This window comes from Petaurus breviceps, unplaced genomic scaffold (genome assembly GCF_028583685.1).
Source record: "Petaurus breviceps papuanus isolate PSGF00001 unplaced genomic scaffold, PetGlider_PUasm1.0 76, whole genome shotgun sequence".
NCBI classification, from domain to species: domain Eukaryota; kingdom Metazoa; phylum Chordata; class Mammalia; order Diprotodontia; family Petauridae; genus Petaurus; species Petaurus breviceps.
Genome location: NW_027186473.1, coordinates 13285254 through 13305183, shown reverse-complemented (window position 1 = coordinate 13305183; position 19930 = coordinate 13285254). Strand labels below are relative to the sequence as shown.

Here is a 19930-nt window from a genome sequence, read left to right as displayed (position 1 = left end):
GTCATTCAGTGGAATAGAGGACTTTCAAACATTCTTGATGAAAAAACCAAAGCTGAATAGAAAATCTGAGATTCAGATACAAGAAGCAAGAGAAGCATGAGAAGCTAAACAGGGAAAAGAAATCATAAGGAACTTATCAAAGTTGAACTATTAACATTCCTACATGGAAAAATGATCATTGTAACTGATGAAACTTTTCTCAGTATGAGAATAGTTGAAGGGAATAGAAATATATATACACATTCATATATATGTCTACATAGGAGGGTGTATGGGCATATGAATACATATGTGAATATGTGTATATATGTTTACAGGTATACATAGATAGAGGGCACAGGACCAACTTAATAGGAAGGGATGATACTTAAAAGGTGAAATTAAGAGGTGAGAGAGGAATATAATGAGAGGAGATGGGGAGAGACAGAATGGAGTAAACTATCTCATATAGAAGAAGCAAGGGAAAATAGCTACAATGGCGGGGAAGAATAGGAAGGCAAAAGGGAATGGGTCAACCTTATTCTCACTGAATTTGGCTTAGGGAGGGACTAATATACACACTAAATAGGGTATCTCACCCTACAGGAGAGTAGGGGGGAAGGGGATGAGGGGGGGATGATGGAAGGGAGGGCAGCCTGGGGTTGGAAGCACCCACTTTTGAAAACGGACACCATCAAAGTAGAGAATAGAACAAGTGGAAGGTGGGATAGAAGGGAGGGAAATATAGTCAGTCTTTTACAATATATCCACTATGGAAATGTTTTGCATAGCTACACATGTATAACCTATACTGAATTGCTTATCTTCCCAGTAAGGGTGGGTGACAAGGGAGGAAGGGAATGAATCTGGAATTCAAAGTTTTAAAACCAAATGTTAAAAAAAAATATATATATATATATATATGTATATATATATACACACATATACACACACACTACTATTAATATTATTTTACATGTAACTGGGAAATAAGATATACAGATATACAGGCACTGGGGCATAGAGATCCACCATGCCCTACTGGAAAGTCAAAGGGACTATGGGAGAAGATATGGGAGAGAGCATATTGGAGGAAGGGATATCCAGTGGGATCATTATTTTGGGGTGGTGGGTAGGGGAAAAATTGGGAGAAAATTTGTAACTCAAAATCTGGTGGAAATGAATGATGTAAACCAGAAGTTAATAAAGCATTTGATTAAAAAAAAAAGAATGATACAACAGAGCCACAAAAGTTATCAGGTAAGAGATGATTTAGTAATGGTTAGAGGAAGAAGAGATTAGTAGTAGCTGGTGATGCTAAGAAATGCTGAGTGAGGTTTGAGAGCATGGCAGAATGAGAAGCAGCAGCAGAGTCTACCTCTCCCGGTAAAACTTCCTAACAAAGATACAGAGAATGCACCAGACTGAATTCTGATTGGGAAAGTCAGGAAGTCACATTGAGTCATTTTTTCCAGCCCAAGGCAGCTTAGGGAGAGGGAGAGAGAGGCTTGCCAGGAGTACATGACAGCTATGGTGAGGAATGCTCCAGCAGCCAGGAATTGAGAGAAGATTGAGACAGGACACCAGAATGAGATCCCAGGGGAACCTTGAACAAGTTCTGAGGGCAAGAATGGGAGCCATCTGGCAGCTCCGTCACTCACCATCCAGTATCCTGTCATAGATCCAGGTGGAGAGGAGTGATTTTGAGGATTGATCCTAGCCGTGTACTGAGCAAGGAACAAGTTCTGGAAGCAAATGGTAGCTCTGTGGCTCTGATCCTAAGAATTAGTATACTATCCTACACCAAAGAGGAGCCAGCAGTTCAATCTCTCTGAGCCTGGAGAACCTTTCAGCAGACCAGCCAGTCTGTTAAAAAATCCTAACTAGAAACAAGCTGATACCCCCATACCTGGGGCAAGAACTTGGGGAACTCAGGTCAAGAGAGACCACTTTGGAAACACTGAAAACTTGGAAGGCCCTCAGTTGGAGCTGTGAAAGCAAAAGGAAATAAAAAGACAGAAACTTGGGCCAGATAAGCTCATCAGAAGTGAGCAGAACCCAGCACTAACATAAAGTCCAACATCAAGAAGTACGCTGGAAAAATAAGCAAACAAAAAAGAATCTAACCAAAAAGAGATATGGCAACAGGGAAGCTTATGACACAAACTACTTTGAAAGAGATGAAGGGGGAAAGAATTCAAATGGTAGAATCAGCAGAAACAAAGAGGTTCAGAGGTGAGAAAGACACTCGTGAAGGGCAAAAAGAGCTTAGCCTAACCTGGAGCAGGCTATTCCAGAATGTTCTATATTATGGATGGCCTTAAATATAAGAACAAGGAATTTGAATTTAATTCCACCATGAGTAAGAAGGCCCTCCAGGTTTTAGAGCATGCAACATGATGAAAACAATATTTCAGGAACATTAAACTGTCAATAACATGTAAACATAAGGGGAAACAAGGACAACAGAAGCAAGGGGCCTTGTGGCTATTGTAGGAACTCATCTAAGAAGGATAAAGTCCTAGCCCACGGCAGTGGTGGAGGGAAAGAAGAAAGAATAGATGAGACTATGGATGAAAAAAGTTGATGGCACTTGGTAATGAAGTACATGCAGACAGTGATAAAGGAATTTAAAATACCATGAATTTTTCCAGATGGATTAGTGGGAAAATGTTGCCATGGAGAAAAAAGGAAAAGTCAGAAAAGTAAATCTGATTGGGTGGGAGGAAATGAGTTCAGTTTGGGACAAAGTTTAATTTGAAAATGTACCTAGAATTGATAAACTATTTCATACTTAAAGTTTTCTTATTTTTCATCACTGTTTGACAATTCACTCTATATCTACATGTTTAGCACTATATTAGTTGCTATAGAACTATAATAATTGTTTTTATTATAAATCTTTTTCTTTACCACTCCTTCCATCTTCTGGCTCTCACTCAACTCTGCTTCCTGGCTACCCTTTCCAACACTGGCTGCACTTTTAGTCACTCTCCCCAAATCACTTGTTGAGATGGGGAGACAGCATACAGAAATAGGTAGCCATTTCCAGGTCAAGGTTTTCTCTCTACCACTATCACTCAGTAAACTCTTCTCCTCTGCGGTTCACAAAGTCCATATCTATCATCTAATAATAATCCTGGTAGCTGCTGTCTAAAGATCTACTTCTTTCCCCAATAAAGTCAGTACCTGGTTCACAATCTTTCTTTCCTCCCCCACTTCAGTGTATATATAGAAACAAAAACAGCAGATGATGGGAGTGATCCTAGACTGAGGCTTAGCAGGGGATAATCAACAATATGATAAGGGGGTTACTATCAATCAGTAAACTCCTGTCCTCATACTAAGGGACTTAAACACCCCAAATTCCCAGTTCCTCCCCACCTCAGCCACACACAAAGATGATCATAGTCTTGATCTTATCATCATTCATAAATGCACCACCTCCATGTTCAGGCACTATGAAACTCCTTTATCTGATCACAATCTATTGGCTTTCCACCTTTTCCTCTGCTTTTCAATACCAAACCCTGCTCTCCAACCACACCATGACCTCTAATCCTTAGTTCCTTCCCACTATTACCTCTGCACCAGCCACACTCTCCTCCTTTCCCCTTCTTGATCCTTTGTTGAACCAGGTCAACTTTATATTGTTCTCTTCTATACGGGTCTTTATATTGACCCCTTATCATATTGCTGATTATCCCCTGCTAAGTCTCAGTCTAGGATCACTCCCATCATCTGCTGCTTTTGTTACTACACACACTGGAGAACAAAGATGGAGAAGACCATGTAAAATTACTGACTGGGTCGCTACATATTTATATTATATAACCTTAATGGGGTTCTCACTGCTGCTAGCTGAACCTTTTACACCTCCCTTTATTAACTCTCCACCCCACTTATATCACGGTGATTATTCTGAATCTTTTCATCCCTCTTCAAACTTCTCATGGTTTCCCATGTCCCTCCTCCTTCTAAACTCAGAACCTTGCCTCATATTTTACTGAAAAAAACAGAGACCATTTGCTGAGAGTTCCTCTTTCTTCCCTCTTCCTTATCTCACATCACCCAGAAGTCTTCTGTCACTACCTTGTCATTTACTCCTGTCTCACATGATGCAGTGGCCCTTCTCCTTGCCAAGGCTAATCTCTCTACATTTATAAGTGATTCCATTCCATTCCATTTTCTCCAACAGATTGTCCCCTCTAGCATCTCCATTCTCTTACTTATCTTCAATTTCTCCTTATCCTTCAGCCATTTCCTACTGCCCACAAACATACTCATACCTTCTCTATCCTCAAAAAATCCCCCTTGAACCTTTCATCCCCATCATCTGTTATTTCTCTTACCTTGTGTAGCTCAACTCCTGGAGAAGTCCATCTACAACCAATGCCTCCACTTCTTTTCCTCTCCTCTCTCAAAGTTTTCAATGATCTCTTAGTTACCAAATCCAATGACTTTTTCTCAGTCCTCATCCTTTTTGACCTCTCTGTTGATCATGCTCTTTTTGATACTCTCTTTTCTCAAGATTTTTGGGACAATTCTCTTTGCTAATTTTCACATTCTACAGGAAGTCTTTCCCAACTTCTCTTAATTTGAGTGCCCTTCCTCTTTTAATTATTTCTACTTATCCTGTATATAATTTGCACGTTTTCTCCCTTATTAGACCATGAGTTCCTTGAGGGCAGGGAATGTTTTTGTCTTTATTTGTATCCCCATCACTTAGTGTAATTCTTGGTTCATAGTAAGTGCTTAATAAATGTTTATTGACCAATTAATATTAAAATCTATACCAAATTTATAAAAAGCCAGAGTGCCACTTCAGTGATTACTTACCCTATTGTTGACTCCATCTCTGATAGTGTTACTTGCAAATGGGAAATAGTTTTTTCCTATAGAAATGACAAAAATATACTATAAAATTCTAAATAATTAATATAAAATTATTATTTAGCACAATGTATAAGATTTGACCCCTTTGTACAGATAAAAATCCTCTTACAAAACATCTCTTTTAAGCTCATTTCCCTCCCCTGGAGGAAGCACAGCCATCTCTGTCAAACAAGATTTGACACAACAAGAATATTCTCACTGAGCAACAGAATCTGGAGAGTGCCTCCAAGGTTGCTATAATAAATACTGATCTACAGAAGTATGGCCCAAAATGGAAAAATTATTTTTAAGATGTAAGATATATTATATTGTGTTATGACATAAGAAAATTCTATGTGATCAGACAAAAAGAAATTAAATATATAATGGTGGGCAAAAGGACATTATTTTAAAAATTAATCATACCTTCACAAATTGTATGTAGAGTGTCTTTACTTCATGTAACATTATGTATGCTTATCTTAATTACAACATGGTAACTTAGTATTTGTAAAGTCATAATTTAAACCCACATGATATGAAGATAAATATTAGCTAATCTGGAATATTATAATCTACTCCTAGGAGCTGAGACTCACATGAAGAAATTAGACAACACATACCTTATTTGCAATGTTATCTTCTGAGTTAGCCATTTTTTCTGTCTTTTCATCTACTACTTCCTGAAGGTAGTCCTTTTCCTTATCAATAACACAAATGGTATTTTTAAGTGCAACTAGCTCCTCATCTTGTGAACTGATCTTATTGGTTAGCCTATCTATAAATGAAAAAGAACACTTGTTAGGCTAAGTAAATGGTCAAGAAAGACAAAGTACAGAAATACGTACTTATTTTTTCCTCCAGGGATGCAATCTGCATTTGGGCGGCTTGAAGTTCTTCACTTTTAACTGAAAATCGGTGCTGACAATCATCAATAGCTCTCTGCAGCTGTTCATTTATTATCCTAAAGCATAAGTATATAAATATAAAATGTTCTTGATATTTAAGTTTCTAAATTTGAGATAGCAATACTTTGAAAACCAAAAAACTTCTTTAGATTTTCAAATATTTTCCTATTCTAAAAGTCTTCTAGTTTATATCTCTTTTATGCTGACCACTGGTTCCTCTTTAAAAAGCAATTTATTCTTTCCTGATATTGGTTCAACAGATCTGAGTTTTCATCAATGCAGGTGCTGATTCTAATGATTCAAACTGAAACTTGTCCATGTCTGCCCATTAGTGCAACTTCTGTCTATTCAAGATACAAGTATGTCATCTATGCACTGACCATCTAACTTGGTATCACTGATTGGACAATACATAGTTTTCATCCTCTTGACATTTTCTGGGTAAACTGTTAAGATGAACTCTTTCGCATGGCTATGGATCTTATTCAGGAACTGCTACAAATGTATAGAGGTTGATGTGTCAAGCATAATAGAACCTATTGATTAATTGAGAGATATTCCAAAAAAAACCTGAAGAACCTTTTTTTATAGAGAATCCTTCTTTTTTTTCATGTTACTTGTCCTTCCTTTCAGTTTTATCTTTTAAATGCCTTCAAGTTGATTTTGCTTAGTTGGGTTTCTCCCTAACTCATTTTAAACTTGTTTTTCCCTGCAACATGCTATTTTATGTATTGTTATTTCACATAATCTATTGTCCCTGTTTGAAAGATTTTAGAAGCAAATTTATATGCTATGTCATAGGTTCCCAAAGTGGGCAATAGTGCCCCCTTGGGGGTGCTGGACCAATCCAGGGGGTTGGTAGTAGCCTAGGTGATGCAAATTAAAAAAAAAAACATTAGGGGCGGCCAGGTAGCACAGTGAGTAAGAGCACCGGCTCCAGTGTCGCGATGACCTGGGGATCAAATCCCAGCTCAGACACTTAGCACCTACCCAGAAACACCTGGCCATGTAACCTTGAGCAAGTTACTTAATCCCAATTGCTTTAAAAAAAAATTAATGAGTTAAAAGAAAGTAGATTTCCAGGGGGTGCTGAGGAATTTTTTTAAGGGGGTGGTAGGCCAAATAAATCTGGGAACCTCTAAGTCATTGTCATCCTTGAATATCTGCAAGGAGGTCAAAAGCTCACTGCACCCAGGTAGTTTCTAGGCTCTTATGAAGTTTCAAGGTCTACTTGTAAAGGCAAATAATCTATACACCAATTAGTCAAACTTCTTTACAAAATGGTTACATGGTGTTATCATCTGTTCTTCCACTTGTTTTTCCAATTTTCAGAGTCAAAGGTATATTTAAATCAGTGAGGTTGGGGTTGTTTTGATTACATATCTTTCTTATTTTTAATCTTTTTAAAAGTTTTTTTAGTGAATTTTAATCTTATATTCTGAACTTTCTTTTTATCATTATGAACTTGAACAAGAGACATCAATCACTTCCATTTGCAAGGAAAAGAAAGAGGATTATACATAAAATTGTGAATTGCTATCATATAATCTATTTTTACGTATGTAACAAATGCAACACAGTAGTTCCAAAACTGTCCTGATTGCCTGTGTCTTTCTTCACTTCCTTTGCTCTCTTCTGTGCCTTTGAAAAGGTATTTCATTGATGCTATTTCTTTTTTTTTACATCACTACTTTTTACCCCACTCTTTGCTCCAACCAAATAAAAGCTCTCATAATAAAAAAGCACTGTAAAGCAAAACAAATCCCTACATTGGCCTCTGAATATGTATGTCTCATTCTGCACTTCCAGATCATCGCTTTTTCAGCAAGTGGGAAGCATAAAGGACCATCTAGAGTCATGGTTGGTCTGTACATCAAAGTTCTTAAGTCTTTCCAAAGTTGTTTTCTTTTACAACATTGTAGTCATGACATAAATTGTTCTATTAGCTCTGCTCATTTGATTCTCCATAAATTCATACTTCACTATACAGGTTTCTCTGAAACCATTCCTCTAGTCATTTCTTATAATAGTCCATTAAATTCATATACCATAATTTGTTCAAGCACTCCCCAATAAACAGTAGGCATCTACTTTGCTTCCAGTTCTTTGTTATAACAAAAAATACTACTTTAAATGGGCAGCTAGGTGATACACTGGGCTGGGAATCAGGAAGACTCCTGAGATCAAATCTGGCCTCACATACTTACTGGCTGTGTGACTCTGGGCAAGTCACTTAATCCTGTTTGCCTCAGTTTCCTCATCCAGCAAACAAGCTGGAGAAGGAAGTGACAAAACACTCCAATATTTCTACCCAGAAAACCCCAAATGGGGTCATGAAGATGGGATACTATTGAAAAACAACTAACTGAACTACTCTAAATATTTTTGTATATATAGGTCTTTGATATATAATTAGCAGTGATATCATTGAGTTAAAAGGTATGCACGGTTTGGTGACATTTAGGTTAGGTTCAAATTCTTTTTCAGAATGGCTAGACCAACTCATGGCTCAACCAATAGTGACTCATTATGCCTGTTCTCCCAAAGTCATTTCAACAATTGTTATTTTTGCCACTTTGACAGGCATAAGGTAGTGTTGTTTTCATTTGCATTTCTCTTGTTATTAGTGAAATGGAGGATTAAAAAATTTTTTTTATTAAATTTCATGTTTATTTTTAGTTTACATGGTTCATTTCCACAAGACTGAGTTACAAATTTTCTCCCCGTCTTTCCCCTACTCACCAACCCTAAACAGCAATCCCACTGTATACTGCCCCCCCAATCTGCTCTCTCCTATATCCTCCCCCATACCACCTCTGACTTTCCAGTAGGCAAGATGGATCTCTATACCCCAGTGCCCGTATATCTTATTTCCCAGTTGCATGCAAAAAGAAATAATAATATATTTTTTAACATTTCATTTTAAAATTTTGAATTCCAGATTCTTTCCCTTCCTCCCTCTTCACCCACTCTTACTGGGAAGATAAGCAATTCAATATAGGTTGTACATGTGTAGCTACGCAAAACATTTCCATAGTGGATATATTGTGAAAGACTGACTATATTTCCCTCCATCCTATCCCACCCCCCACTTGTTCTATTCTCTACTTTGACCCTGTCCCTTTTCAAAAGTGTGTGCTTCTAACTTCCCTCCCCCCCAACCTGCCCTCCTCTCCATCATCTCCCATCTTATCCCCTTCCCTTCTACTCTCCTGTAGGGTGAGATACACTACTTAGTATATATGGCATGCCCTCCCTAAGTCAAATTCAATGAGAATAAGGTTGACCCATTCCCTTTTGCCTTCCTGTTCTTACCCTCCATTGTAGCCATTTTCCCTTAACTTTGTCTATATGAGATAGTTTACCCCATTGTCTCTCCCCATCTCCTCTCATTATATTCCTCTCTCACCTCTTAATTTCACCTTTTAAGTATCATCCCTTCCTATTAAGTTGGTCCTGTGCCCTCTATGTATACCTATAAACATATATGCACACATACGTATTCATATGCCCATATACCCTCCTATATAGACATATACATATTTCTATTCCCTTCAACTATTCTCATACTGAGAAAAGTTTCAACAGTTACAATGATCATTTTTCCATGTAGGAATGTTAATAGTTCAACTTTGATAAGTTCTTTTTGATTTCTTTTCCCTGTTTAGCTTCTCAGGCTTCTCTTGCTTCTTGTATCTAAATGTCAAATTTTCTATTCAACTCTGGTTTTTTCATCAAGAATGCTTGAAAGTCCTCTATTTCATTGAATGACCATATTTTCCCCCTAAAACATAATACTCAATTTTGCTGGATAAGTGATTCTTGGTTTTAATCCCAGCTCCTCTGACCTCTGGAATATCTTATTCCAAGCCCTTCAATCCCTCACCAGATCCTGTGTTATCCTGATTGTGTTTCCACAATATTCAAATTGTTTCTTCCTGGTTGCTTGTAATATTTTCTCCTTGATCTAGGAATTTTGGAACCTGGCTATAATATTCCTAGGAGTTTTCTTTTTGGGATCTTTTTTAGGAGGTGATCGGTGGATTCTTTCAACCTCTACTTTGCCCTCTGGTTCTAAAACATTAGGGCAGTTTTCGTTGAGAATTTGTTGAAGGATGACTTCTAGGTTCTTTTTTTGATCATGGCTTTCAGGTAGTCCAATAATTTTTTAATTATCTCTCCTGGATCTATTTTCCAGGTCAGTGGTTTTCCCAATGAGATATTTCACATTGCCTTCTATTTTTTCATTTGTTTGGATCTGTTCAATAGTATCTTGATTTCTCATAAAGTCACTAACTTCCATTTACTCCAATCTAATTCTGAAGGAATGGTTCTCTTCAGTGAGCTTTTGAGATTCTTTTTCCATCTGGCAAATTTGGCTTTTTAAGGTATGCTTCTCCTCATTGCCTTTTTGGGCCTCTTTTGCCATTTGAGTTAGTCTATTTTTTAAGGTGTTATTTTCTTCAGTCAGGCTGTTGACTCTCTTTTCATGATTTTCTTGCATTGGTCTCATTTCTCTTCCCAATTTTTCCTCTACTTCTCTTATTTAGTTTTCAAAGCCTTCTTAAACTCCTCTATGGCCTGTAACCAGTTCATATTTTTCTTGGAAGCTTTTGGTACAGGAGTTCTGACTTTGCTGTCTTCCTCCTATTCCACGCTTTGATCCTTTTTGTCCCCCAAAAAGGAATCTAAGGTTTAACTGCTGTGCTTGCTTTGCTTCCTTTGCTTGCTCATGTTGCCATTCAATTACTTGACTTTTGAGCTTTGCCACAGTAGAACTCTGCTTCCAGAGAAGAGAGCTTTGTCCCAAATTGCTGGGGTTTTCACAGCTGCTGGAGCTATTAGTTGGATGCCCTCTCTGAAGCCTCTACCCTCTTTGGCACCTGGTCATGCACCCCAGGACCTCTACCCTAGACAGCTATTCAGATCCAAGAAGGTTAAAGCAAAAGCAATTACCCCTCAGAGTGATTGCTTGATCCCCCTACAAGGAGGGAGCTATGAAGCAGCCACGCGGCAGCAGCTGCCACACCCCAACCGCTTCTCCCTCCAGGGGCAGAGGCTGGACCGCACTCCTGGACACCCTGTTCCCAAAGTCCAGTGACCTCTCACTTTGTCTTTGGCATTTATGGGTTGATAAATCGGGAAAGCACCAAAGCTGCTGGTGATCTACTCTCCCGATGTCCCTCCAGCCAAAAAATGGAGGATTTTTTATAAGGTTGTTGATTGCTTGGATATATTTCCATCATATTCCCTTCATATTCATATCCTTTGACCATTAATATATTGGGAAATGGCTTTAAGGCTCCTTCTACCTCAATTTTTCTGATTCTGTGAATAACCAGTGTGCTACAAGCAAATCACTCCATTTGACAAATGTCACTCCATCACAGCCAGGTACTGAAGCATCTTTTTTGGGGGGGCTTTTTTTGTGCCATCACTGCACATGCTCACGCTTCTTTTGTGTATCACTGCACCAAATCTTCCAAAAGATCACTTCTTCAAGAACAAGAACAGTGTCCAAGCCTCATGGGAATGTTACTGCCTCCTAAGTTTAAATTACTCGGTCTTCTATTCAAAGACCTCCACAATCTGACTTTACTCTTTCTTGCATTACTTCATACTATCTTTGCATGTGCAAGTCTCTTTGAATGCAAAATTAACCCCATATTAAAGTTTCCTATGAATCCGATTTTTCCTATCACTAGCCTGTAAGCTCTTGGACAGCAAGATTAGTGTAATTCAATTCTTTTGTATCTTCCAGAGCACTTTACTCAGTATTATCTCACTGACTGGAGGGAAGCAGCAGCAGCATTTATCCTGAAGGGTTTAACTTACTGATGCTGCTTCAGAGTCAGGCTCTACGAAAGACACAACAAAAGGGAAGCAGAACAAGAGACAGACAAAATAAGGTTTTCTTATTTCCAAAATTCATTCAGAGATAAAGATAAATAGGAGATAAGAAGTAAAGAAAAAGGGGCAGCCAGGTGGCTTAGCGAGTAAGAGCACCAGCTCCAGTGTTGGGATGACCTGGGAATCAAATCCAGGCTCAGATACTTAGCACCACACCCAGAAATAACTGGCTGTGTAATCTTGAACAAGTTACTTAACCCCAATTGCTTAAAAAAAAAATTTCCAAAACATTACAGGGGCGGCCAGGTAGCACAGCGAGTAAGAACACCAGCTCCAGTGTTGGGATGACCTGGAGATCAAATCCCGGGCTCAGACACTTAGCACCCACCCAGAAACACCTGGCCGTGTAACCTTGAACAAGTTACTTAACCCCAATTGCTTAAAGGCGGCCAGGTGGCTCAGCGAGTGAGAGCACCAGCTCCAGTGTCGGGATGACCTGGAGATTGAATCCCAGGCTCAGACACTTAGCACTACACCCAGAAATAACTGGCTGTGTAACCTTGAGCAAGTTACTTAACCCCGATTGCTTTAAAAAAAAAAAAGAAGTAAAGAAAAACTTATTTGAAAAAAAAAAGGAAAAAGGCATATATTGCTGGTTCTCACCTGTGTAAGTTGGAAAGAAAAGAGAAATAAATTCATACAGGTGTATTCAGTTACACAGTTTTTAGTAATCCTGTACCATGGGGCATGAAACAGTTCTAAGTACTTCCTAAGGTGATCATATTAAGCATATTAAATATTTCAAATAAACTTACCTCAGTGAATTCAATGCAGTTTTCTGTTGTGATGAGTCATCAGCAACATGTATAAGTTTTTGATACTGAAGTTTCAATTTATTCTCTAGTGACTCTATTGTCTCTTTCATCATTGATACTTTAGACTTCAAATCACATCTTTCAGTTTCAAGCTGTAATTAATGGATAAAAATGGAATGGCATATACTTAGAGAAGGAATTTAGTTTTTCCTCTTGTTACTCTTTAAGGATTTTTCTTAAAGAAAAACTTTATTTACTAAAAAGTTGCTTTTGAAAGAAGTTTAAATCACCTCATAATTAATGTTTTCTAGATCTTCCATATTTTTTTCCATTTCTGATTTTCCCATAATAGCCAATTCCTGTAGATTCTGAAAGACAATTTTATGGGAAATATTAGTGTAAGTCACAAGACAAAACAACATTTATTAAGTGCCTACTGCGTATAAGACACTATGCAAGATCCTAGATAACAGGGGTTAGAAATTTTAGATGGCTTAATGAATGAATCTATTTCAAGGAGTTTATAGTCTCATAGTATGCATACAACACTTTTATTTATAAAGAGGAAAAAGTTGGGGCAGCTAGGTGGTACAGTGAATAGAGCACCGACCCTGGAGTCAGGAGGACCTGAGTTCAAATCTGGCCTCAGACACTTAACACACACACACACACAAACTAGCCATGTGGCCTTGGGCTTAACCCCAATTGCCCCTCCAAAAAGCAAAAAAAAAAAAAAAAGAGGAAAAAGTTAAGTGTTAGACACAAAGTACTTGAACTAATGATATGAAAAGATGGCTTCATAATAACATAGTCATACTTATTTCTTTTTATACTCCACTGGAGTAAACTTCAAGAAAACAGGGTTACCCTTCATGATACAAAATAAGGCTTCCACAAAGATCAGAAAGAATTCAGTAGAGATCTACCAAGGCAATGTCAGAACATTGCATGTAGTTTAGTCTTAATCCTACCTGCTTAAGAGGCAGGGAGGGCCTGGAGGTATGCATGAGTACCCTACTTTTCTATTACTCTCTGGTGTGAAAGTCATGATGAGCTCTCAAAGGTCATGCTAGAAGAGTACTAGCTCTAAAAAGCTCTGCCATGCTAGAAAGGTTATAAGCATTAGTGACAGAATCTGATGTGTGAAAATCAACATAGCCACATACAAGGAGCATTTTCCCCATAGTGTGACCACTAGGTGATTCATTTGTTAGTTATAACAACTCAAGAAACCAAGATAAAAATAATACTGAATCTTTCATGACTTCTCTCTGCTTTCACAGTGATAACAATGGGAACAGAAGGAAAAAGAATTATGAAACTTTTAGACTTATCCATAAATAATAACTTAATTGTGGGCAATCTAAATGTGAAATCTTTGTCTAATGACCAACTAACATGCTATGTGCTGAACCAAGTCAATATTAGTATTTTTCACAATGAAACCAGAAGACAAAAAAAAAGTTACAGCTAAATGGAAAGATGGTCCATATGTTCTTCATAAGGCAAACAAAGGAGCTCATGGAGTTCTTATATCATATATCCAAGAGAAAAAGAAACATTATTTCCTAAGACACAGTCATTATTATCATAAAACGGGGAACAAAAAGACATTACTAACCATCAAACCATAAGCCAATTTCTCGTTTTTATGTATCGTTATGATAATGATCTAAACACATTTTGAAGGTTATCTCTGAGGAAAACATGAGAAAGATGCAGCCTTTTGCAAACAACTTTCTACAGCAGGAAACACAAATGACTGAAAGTACAGAGAATGTAAAATGCTCCTGTTTTTATTGATTACAAAAAAAAAAAAAGGCATTCTGTTACTTGACTAGGAGGCTCTCCTCCAGCAGATAATTACCATAAATATTATAATCCTACAAGATACCTTGATAGATGCAACCAGAAATAACTGTTCAACAACTCTCTGATTATCAGGCGATATCAGGTAAGGCATAAAACAAGATGTACACTCACCAAGTGCTTGTCACTGTCTCTACAGATATATTTACATACAAATGAAAGAGTGATTCTCTATAAATGATGATATCTTTTAGACAATCTTAACTGATAATAACATTATGTTGATTGTATCAAGGCCTAGAACATTATAGGACCTTCTCAATGAAATCCATAATCACTCAAAAGATATTGTCACAACAATAGTCAGGAAAATACAAAATAGGTGAAAAATGTCTGTTGTCTAGAAATCTGTTAGATTTAACTTTAGTATTAGATAAAAGTAAAACATTAAAACAAAAGAGTCTATGACAACTCAAAATTTCCAACAATACAGTTTGGAAATTTTTACATTGTGGTTAGTAAAATATGTGTTTTATATTTTTGCATTTGTTTATAAGGTTTTTTAGTAAAGTTGCCATAGTTGAGAAATAGGTATGTTCCCTTCTATTTATTTTAAGTAAAGATGAGAGTTCTTTAACATCTAACTGCTAAAATTTTCTTCAGATTCTTGACTTTTCTAATTTATCTTTCTGTTAGATTTGTTTAGGATGAAAGGGACACACTGTGGTCTCCAAGTATTACTGTTTTGTCTATTTCTCTCCATAATTCAATTAAGTTTAAGTAATTAAATGTTATGCTTTTCCATGCATATTTATTAAGTACTGATATTATCTTAATAGCTATGGTACCTTTAAGTAGTTTCTCTTTCTTTTGTTCAAATCTTGCCTATGATTATTACCTTTGCTTTTAAAAAGTTACCTTGAACATAGTAAATTCTACTCCAGTTCCACATTGTAACCGTGTGAATCTTTATGTTTTATGTATGTTACTCTAAAATATACTGTTAGATTCTGCCTTCTAAATTAATCTATTATCCTCCTCTACTTTATGGGTGAGTTTATCCCATTTATGTTCATTGTTATGACTTTTATTATTTATTTTCTTCCTTCATATTCTTTTATAATTTTCTCTCTTTCTTTCCCTACCTACTTTTTACAAAACAGGGAACAGAGAAAAAGAAAGAATTCAATAAATGATAGTAATCTAACTGGTGTGGTCCATTCTTTTTCCTCTACCCTTTGTCTCTTCACTAAGTTCAGACACCAATCTTTGGCTCTTAAATTATTTTTTAAATTACCTTATGATCAACCCTCTGAAGCTGACTTTTGTTTTGCCTGTAGCTTTTCCCTTTCTAACATTATGTTCCCTCTTCCTAAGAGAGAATCCATACACCATGAATCATTTATCCTGACCAAGTCACTCAAGTCTCTCTGTTCTCTCATTTAGTTGGTTGGTTTCAACTCCACAGAACAAGACACCTCTCCCAGGATAAGCTCACTGTCTCTAATCTCACCACTATGCACCTAACTTAAATATTGATTGAATGTCACCTCCCTCAGCCTCCTTTCCCCTCTGAGTAGAGGGCTAGAATATGAAGTACCAAACTTCTCCCAATACTTTCCTTTATAAAGGACAGAAACTGGACTTTCAAATTACACTACTTGCATCAGCTGTTCCACCTGGTTTCAACTCCACAGAACAAGATGCTCCTGCCACAGGTAAGCACTGGTGTCCTGCCTCACTTCCTCTTTCCTGCCTCCTTTTGTGTTATTTTCTCCCATTAGACTATAAGCGTAAGTACAGGAACAGCCTTTCTTTTTGTAAATTATATCCCAGCACTTATTATGGTACCTGGCACGTAATAAGTGTTTAATAAATGTTTATTGGATTGGAATGGATAAAATGACAAGCAAGGTAGGACTAAATTACCTTAACAGTTTGTTTTAGTGCTAACAAACTTAAAGGCTATGGAATGACATCATAATTTTTCTGGATTTTATTTCTATCTGGGTATGTGAAAAATACACAAGGAAAATACACGAATAAATTTAACATTTCAATAGTAAATTTTATAATAGATCCTTTTTGAACATCTTTTGTCATAAAAGATTCTATGGGGGTGGCTAGGTGGTGCAGTGAATAAAGCACCAGCCCTGGCGTCAGGAGGACGTGAGTTCAAATCCAGACTCAGACACTTAACACTTACTAGCTGTGTGAACTTGGGCAAGTCACTTAACCCTAATTGCCCTGCCTTCGCCCCTCCAAAAAGCAAAAATAAAGATTCTATGAAAAATACATACAATTTGAAATAATTTTGACTAACTTTTTTTCTAAAATGTTTTTAGTTATTACTTTAAAATATTTCTTTAGCATAGTTTAAGTGCCTACTATGACACAGTCCTAGGCATTTCAACATGCAAAAAGATGTTTTCATAGCCTAAACTGGTTTGTAATCTAGATGATGAACCTGAAATTTAGTTGTACATTCTATGTAGCAACCAAACAGAAAAAGTTTGTTGGGACCAATTTTTTTTCTTTCCTGCAAGATTTCTAAAATCTTAGGTTCTTCTCATAAATGCTATTACAAAGGAAACTAAAGTTACAATGAAAATCTTGAACTTCAAAGAAACAAGGTACTCACCTTTAACTTCTCTCTTAAAGCTTCCTTTTCTACAATCATTAGTCTCAAGTCAGATAATGCAATCTCCTTTTCTTTTTCCATAAGACAAAGAATATCTTGGGATGGCAAAGAATATGTTCCTTCCTTTCTTAGTGTACATAAATCATGTTGTGCCTTAAAAAATGAATTGTAAGTCAGAACACTAACACCACAATCTGAAAATAAGATTTCTAGAATACGAGAGAGTAGCAGGTCATGATTTTGTTACACATTTTACACATAAAACCCTTGGCTGCAATTTGAGTGGGATTTTTGGTCCTTTTTGGTCTTGTTATAGGTCTCCTGGCTTTCTGGACTGCCCCACAATACCAGGAGTTTGTGTCATTCCCTTCCCTCCTCCCTGCGCCACTAGTTTTTTGAATTTTAGAATGCTGGATTTTTCTTATGACATCTTAGGCAAAGTGATAGGTACTTCAGAGCTCTTGCCTTCATCCCCGTGTGATCTCTATCCCATGACTCTGGCCTTGGCTGGTTGAGCTAGGAGGTTCAGGATTCTTTGTCTGTACTGGTTTTGCTGGCAGCTCCATTATCCTGTTGCCTACAGGTTTCTGACTTTTTGTGCATTACTGGATTTGGAATAAGTTACTTTACTACACTTCCTCATTTGATATTTTGATCACTATTCTTTCTGGTACAAATTTCAGGTTTTTGCTTGGGTAGATATGTAAGAGCCAAGCAGCCTGTTTCTGTTCAGGCAAGCATCTTGGCTGGAGGTCACACCATCTATCTCAATATAAAATCAAGTAAACAGCATAAATGGCAGCATTTGTGAAGTAAACTGAATAATAATTATGTATTGTATTCTACTAGGCAGTTTTACCTATATATTGACTTTCTGTATTTATATTTGCACAGACCAGTAATGCAGTAGTTCAATATTCTGTACAAACTAAGTGATATAAGCTAACTACTCTTTCACTCAAAGGCACCAAAACTCTGGTAGTTTCCTATGCTAAAAATCCTAGTGACTTATTTGAATATTCCCACTTCCCACCACTAGTATTCAATTCATGATACCTTTTGCAACTGTCCCTTTGAGTCTCTCACTCTCCACCACAACAGATGACCCTATTACTAACCATCTGGATAATTGCAGTGGTTTAACAGTTCTTCATATCTGCTGGGTAAAATCTAAATTAGTTTGTCATAAAATAGATTTACACCAATATAATTAAGAATTCTCTTTCTCTACCTTTGTTTTTTCAGAGTGGATGACCCTATGTCTCCTGTGCATAGCAGTCAATCACAGACCCAATCCTACTAATGGTCAATATATGGACCTGCTCAATTTACAATGTAGGTTGGTTTGCCCCCTTCTTAAGTAGCCTAGTGAGAGTCATCTCCCAGGGGTTCACTGTATTTGTATCAAACACAGTGAACACACCCAATCAGATTTAGCCCACTGCAGCTCAGAACTCCTGAGCTCAAGTGATCCACCAGCTTCAGCCTTCCCAGTAGCAGGGATTATAGGCATATGCCACCAAGCTTAGCAAGAATGCCCTATTCAACAAGAATTTCTGGAAAAGATTCAGAGCAATACTTTGTGGTAACAATAAACTGGAAACAAACTACTGATTGTGGAATAGATACTGTGATATGTGAACATAATGGAACATTATGGTGTTCTAAAAATGACAAATATGAGGAGCTTCACAAAACCACAGAACAACGTGTAGGAATTCATGAAAAGTAAAGATTCAGAACCAGGAGAACAATAAACAATGACTACAATAAAGAAAACACAACACTAAAACTATACCAAATGGTAATAATTAATCATGGCCCCAGAGAATTAAATCTTTTCATTAGAGACATGGAGGACTACAAGTGCAGAATGATGTATCCAGTATCAGATGTCATTAATGTGCAGTTTTCTCCTTGCTACAAGGCTCATTTTGTAGTGGGTGAGTGGGGAGGAGAATATCTATAAGGATTATGATATAAAAAAGATATCAGTAGATGTTATTTTTAAAAAGCAAAACACAAAACCAAAACCATTCTCTTGCCTTCAAAGGAATTTACATTCAGACATTTAAATGTATGAGTAAATACATGTAATTTAAGGAGAGAAATGTACTGCTACAGACACAAGTTGTTTGACTCTGGGCTAGTCATGTAGCTTCCATGAGTTTCAGTTTCTTTCTGAGATATTGTATATAATAGGACTACCTCACAGGGTATCTTGAAGGATTAAGTGATATATGTAAAACCTTGGCATCTAAAACTAACAATATTCAAAGTTCACTTCCTCTTCTTTTTCCCCAAACCTGGTCCCCTTCTGGCTTGTTATAGGGGAACAAACTCTAGACTTAAAGACAGAAGACTTGTGTTTGAATCCTTACTCTGTCACTTACTAGTTGTACAAACCAAGTTTAAAAACCTCTTTGAGCCTCACTAGTCTCATCCCTACAGTGCTATTTATTTGATTTTGTATTAAGATAGATGGTGTGACCTCCAGCCAAGATGACTGCCTGAACAGAAGCAGGATGCTTGGCTCTTACATATTTACCCAAGCAAAAAAAAAATGAAATTTGCACCAGAAAGAATAGTGATCAAAATATCAAATGAGAAAAGTGCAGTAAAGTAACTTGTTCCAAATCCAGTAATGCACAAAAAGTCAGAAACCTGTAGGCAACAGGATAATGGAGCTGCCAGCAAAACCAGTACAGACAAACAATCTAGAACCTCCTAGCTCAACCAACCAAGGCCAAAGTCATGGAATAGTGATCATACAGGGATGCAGACAAAAGCTCTGAAGTACCTGTCACTTTGCCTAAGATGTCATAGGAAAAACCCAACATTCTGAAACTCTAAAATCTAGTGGGGCAGGGAGGAGGGAAGGGAATGACACAAACTCCCGGTATTGTGGGGCAGTCCAGAAAGCCTGGAGACCTATGACAAGACCAAGAAAGACCAAAAATCCCACTCAAAACTGCAGCCAAGGGTTTTAAAATCTGGCCATGACACAAAACCGTAGTTCAGGATAGAGCTGGAATGAGAAATAAATCAAAGAA

At 37.2% G+C, this 19930-nt stretch overlaps 1 protein-coding gene across 5 annotated transcripts in view; it reads right to left on the bottom strand.

Moving 5' to 3' along the window:
- The window catches only part of CEP135 (centrosomal protein 135), a 121108-nt gene that overhangs the window by 57692 nt on the left and 43486 nt on the right, over window positions 1–19930 (bottom strand). For all 5 annotated transcript variants that reach the window (XM_069105272.1, XM_069105270.1, XM_069105274.1 and 2 more), the window contains 6 exons: window positions 16878–17030; window positions 12718–12795; window positions 12428–12579; window positions 5703–5818; window positions 5478–5632; window positions 4819–4874 (listed from right to left, as the gene is read on the bottom strand). In XM_069105272.1, coding sequence (XP_068961373.1) covers window positions 4819–4874; window positions 5478–5632; window positions 5703–5818; window positions 12428–12579; window positions 12718–12795; window positions 16878–17030 — 710 coding nt within the window. The remainder of the gene's footprint in view (window positions 1–4818; window positions 4875–5477; window positions 5633–5702; window positions 5819–12427; window positions 12580–12717; window positions 12796–16877; window positions 17031–19930) is intronic.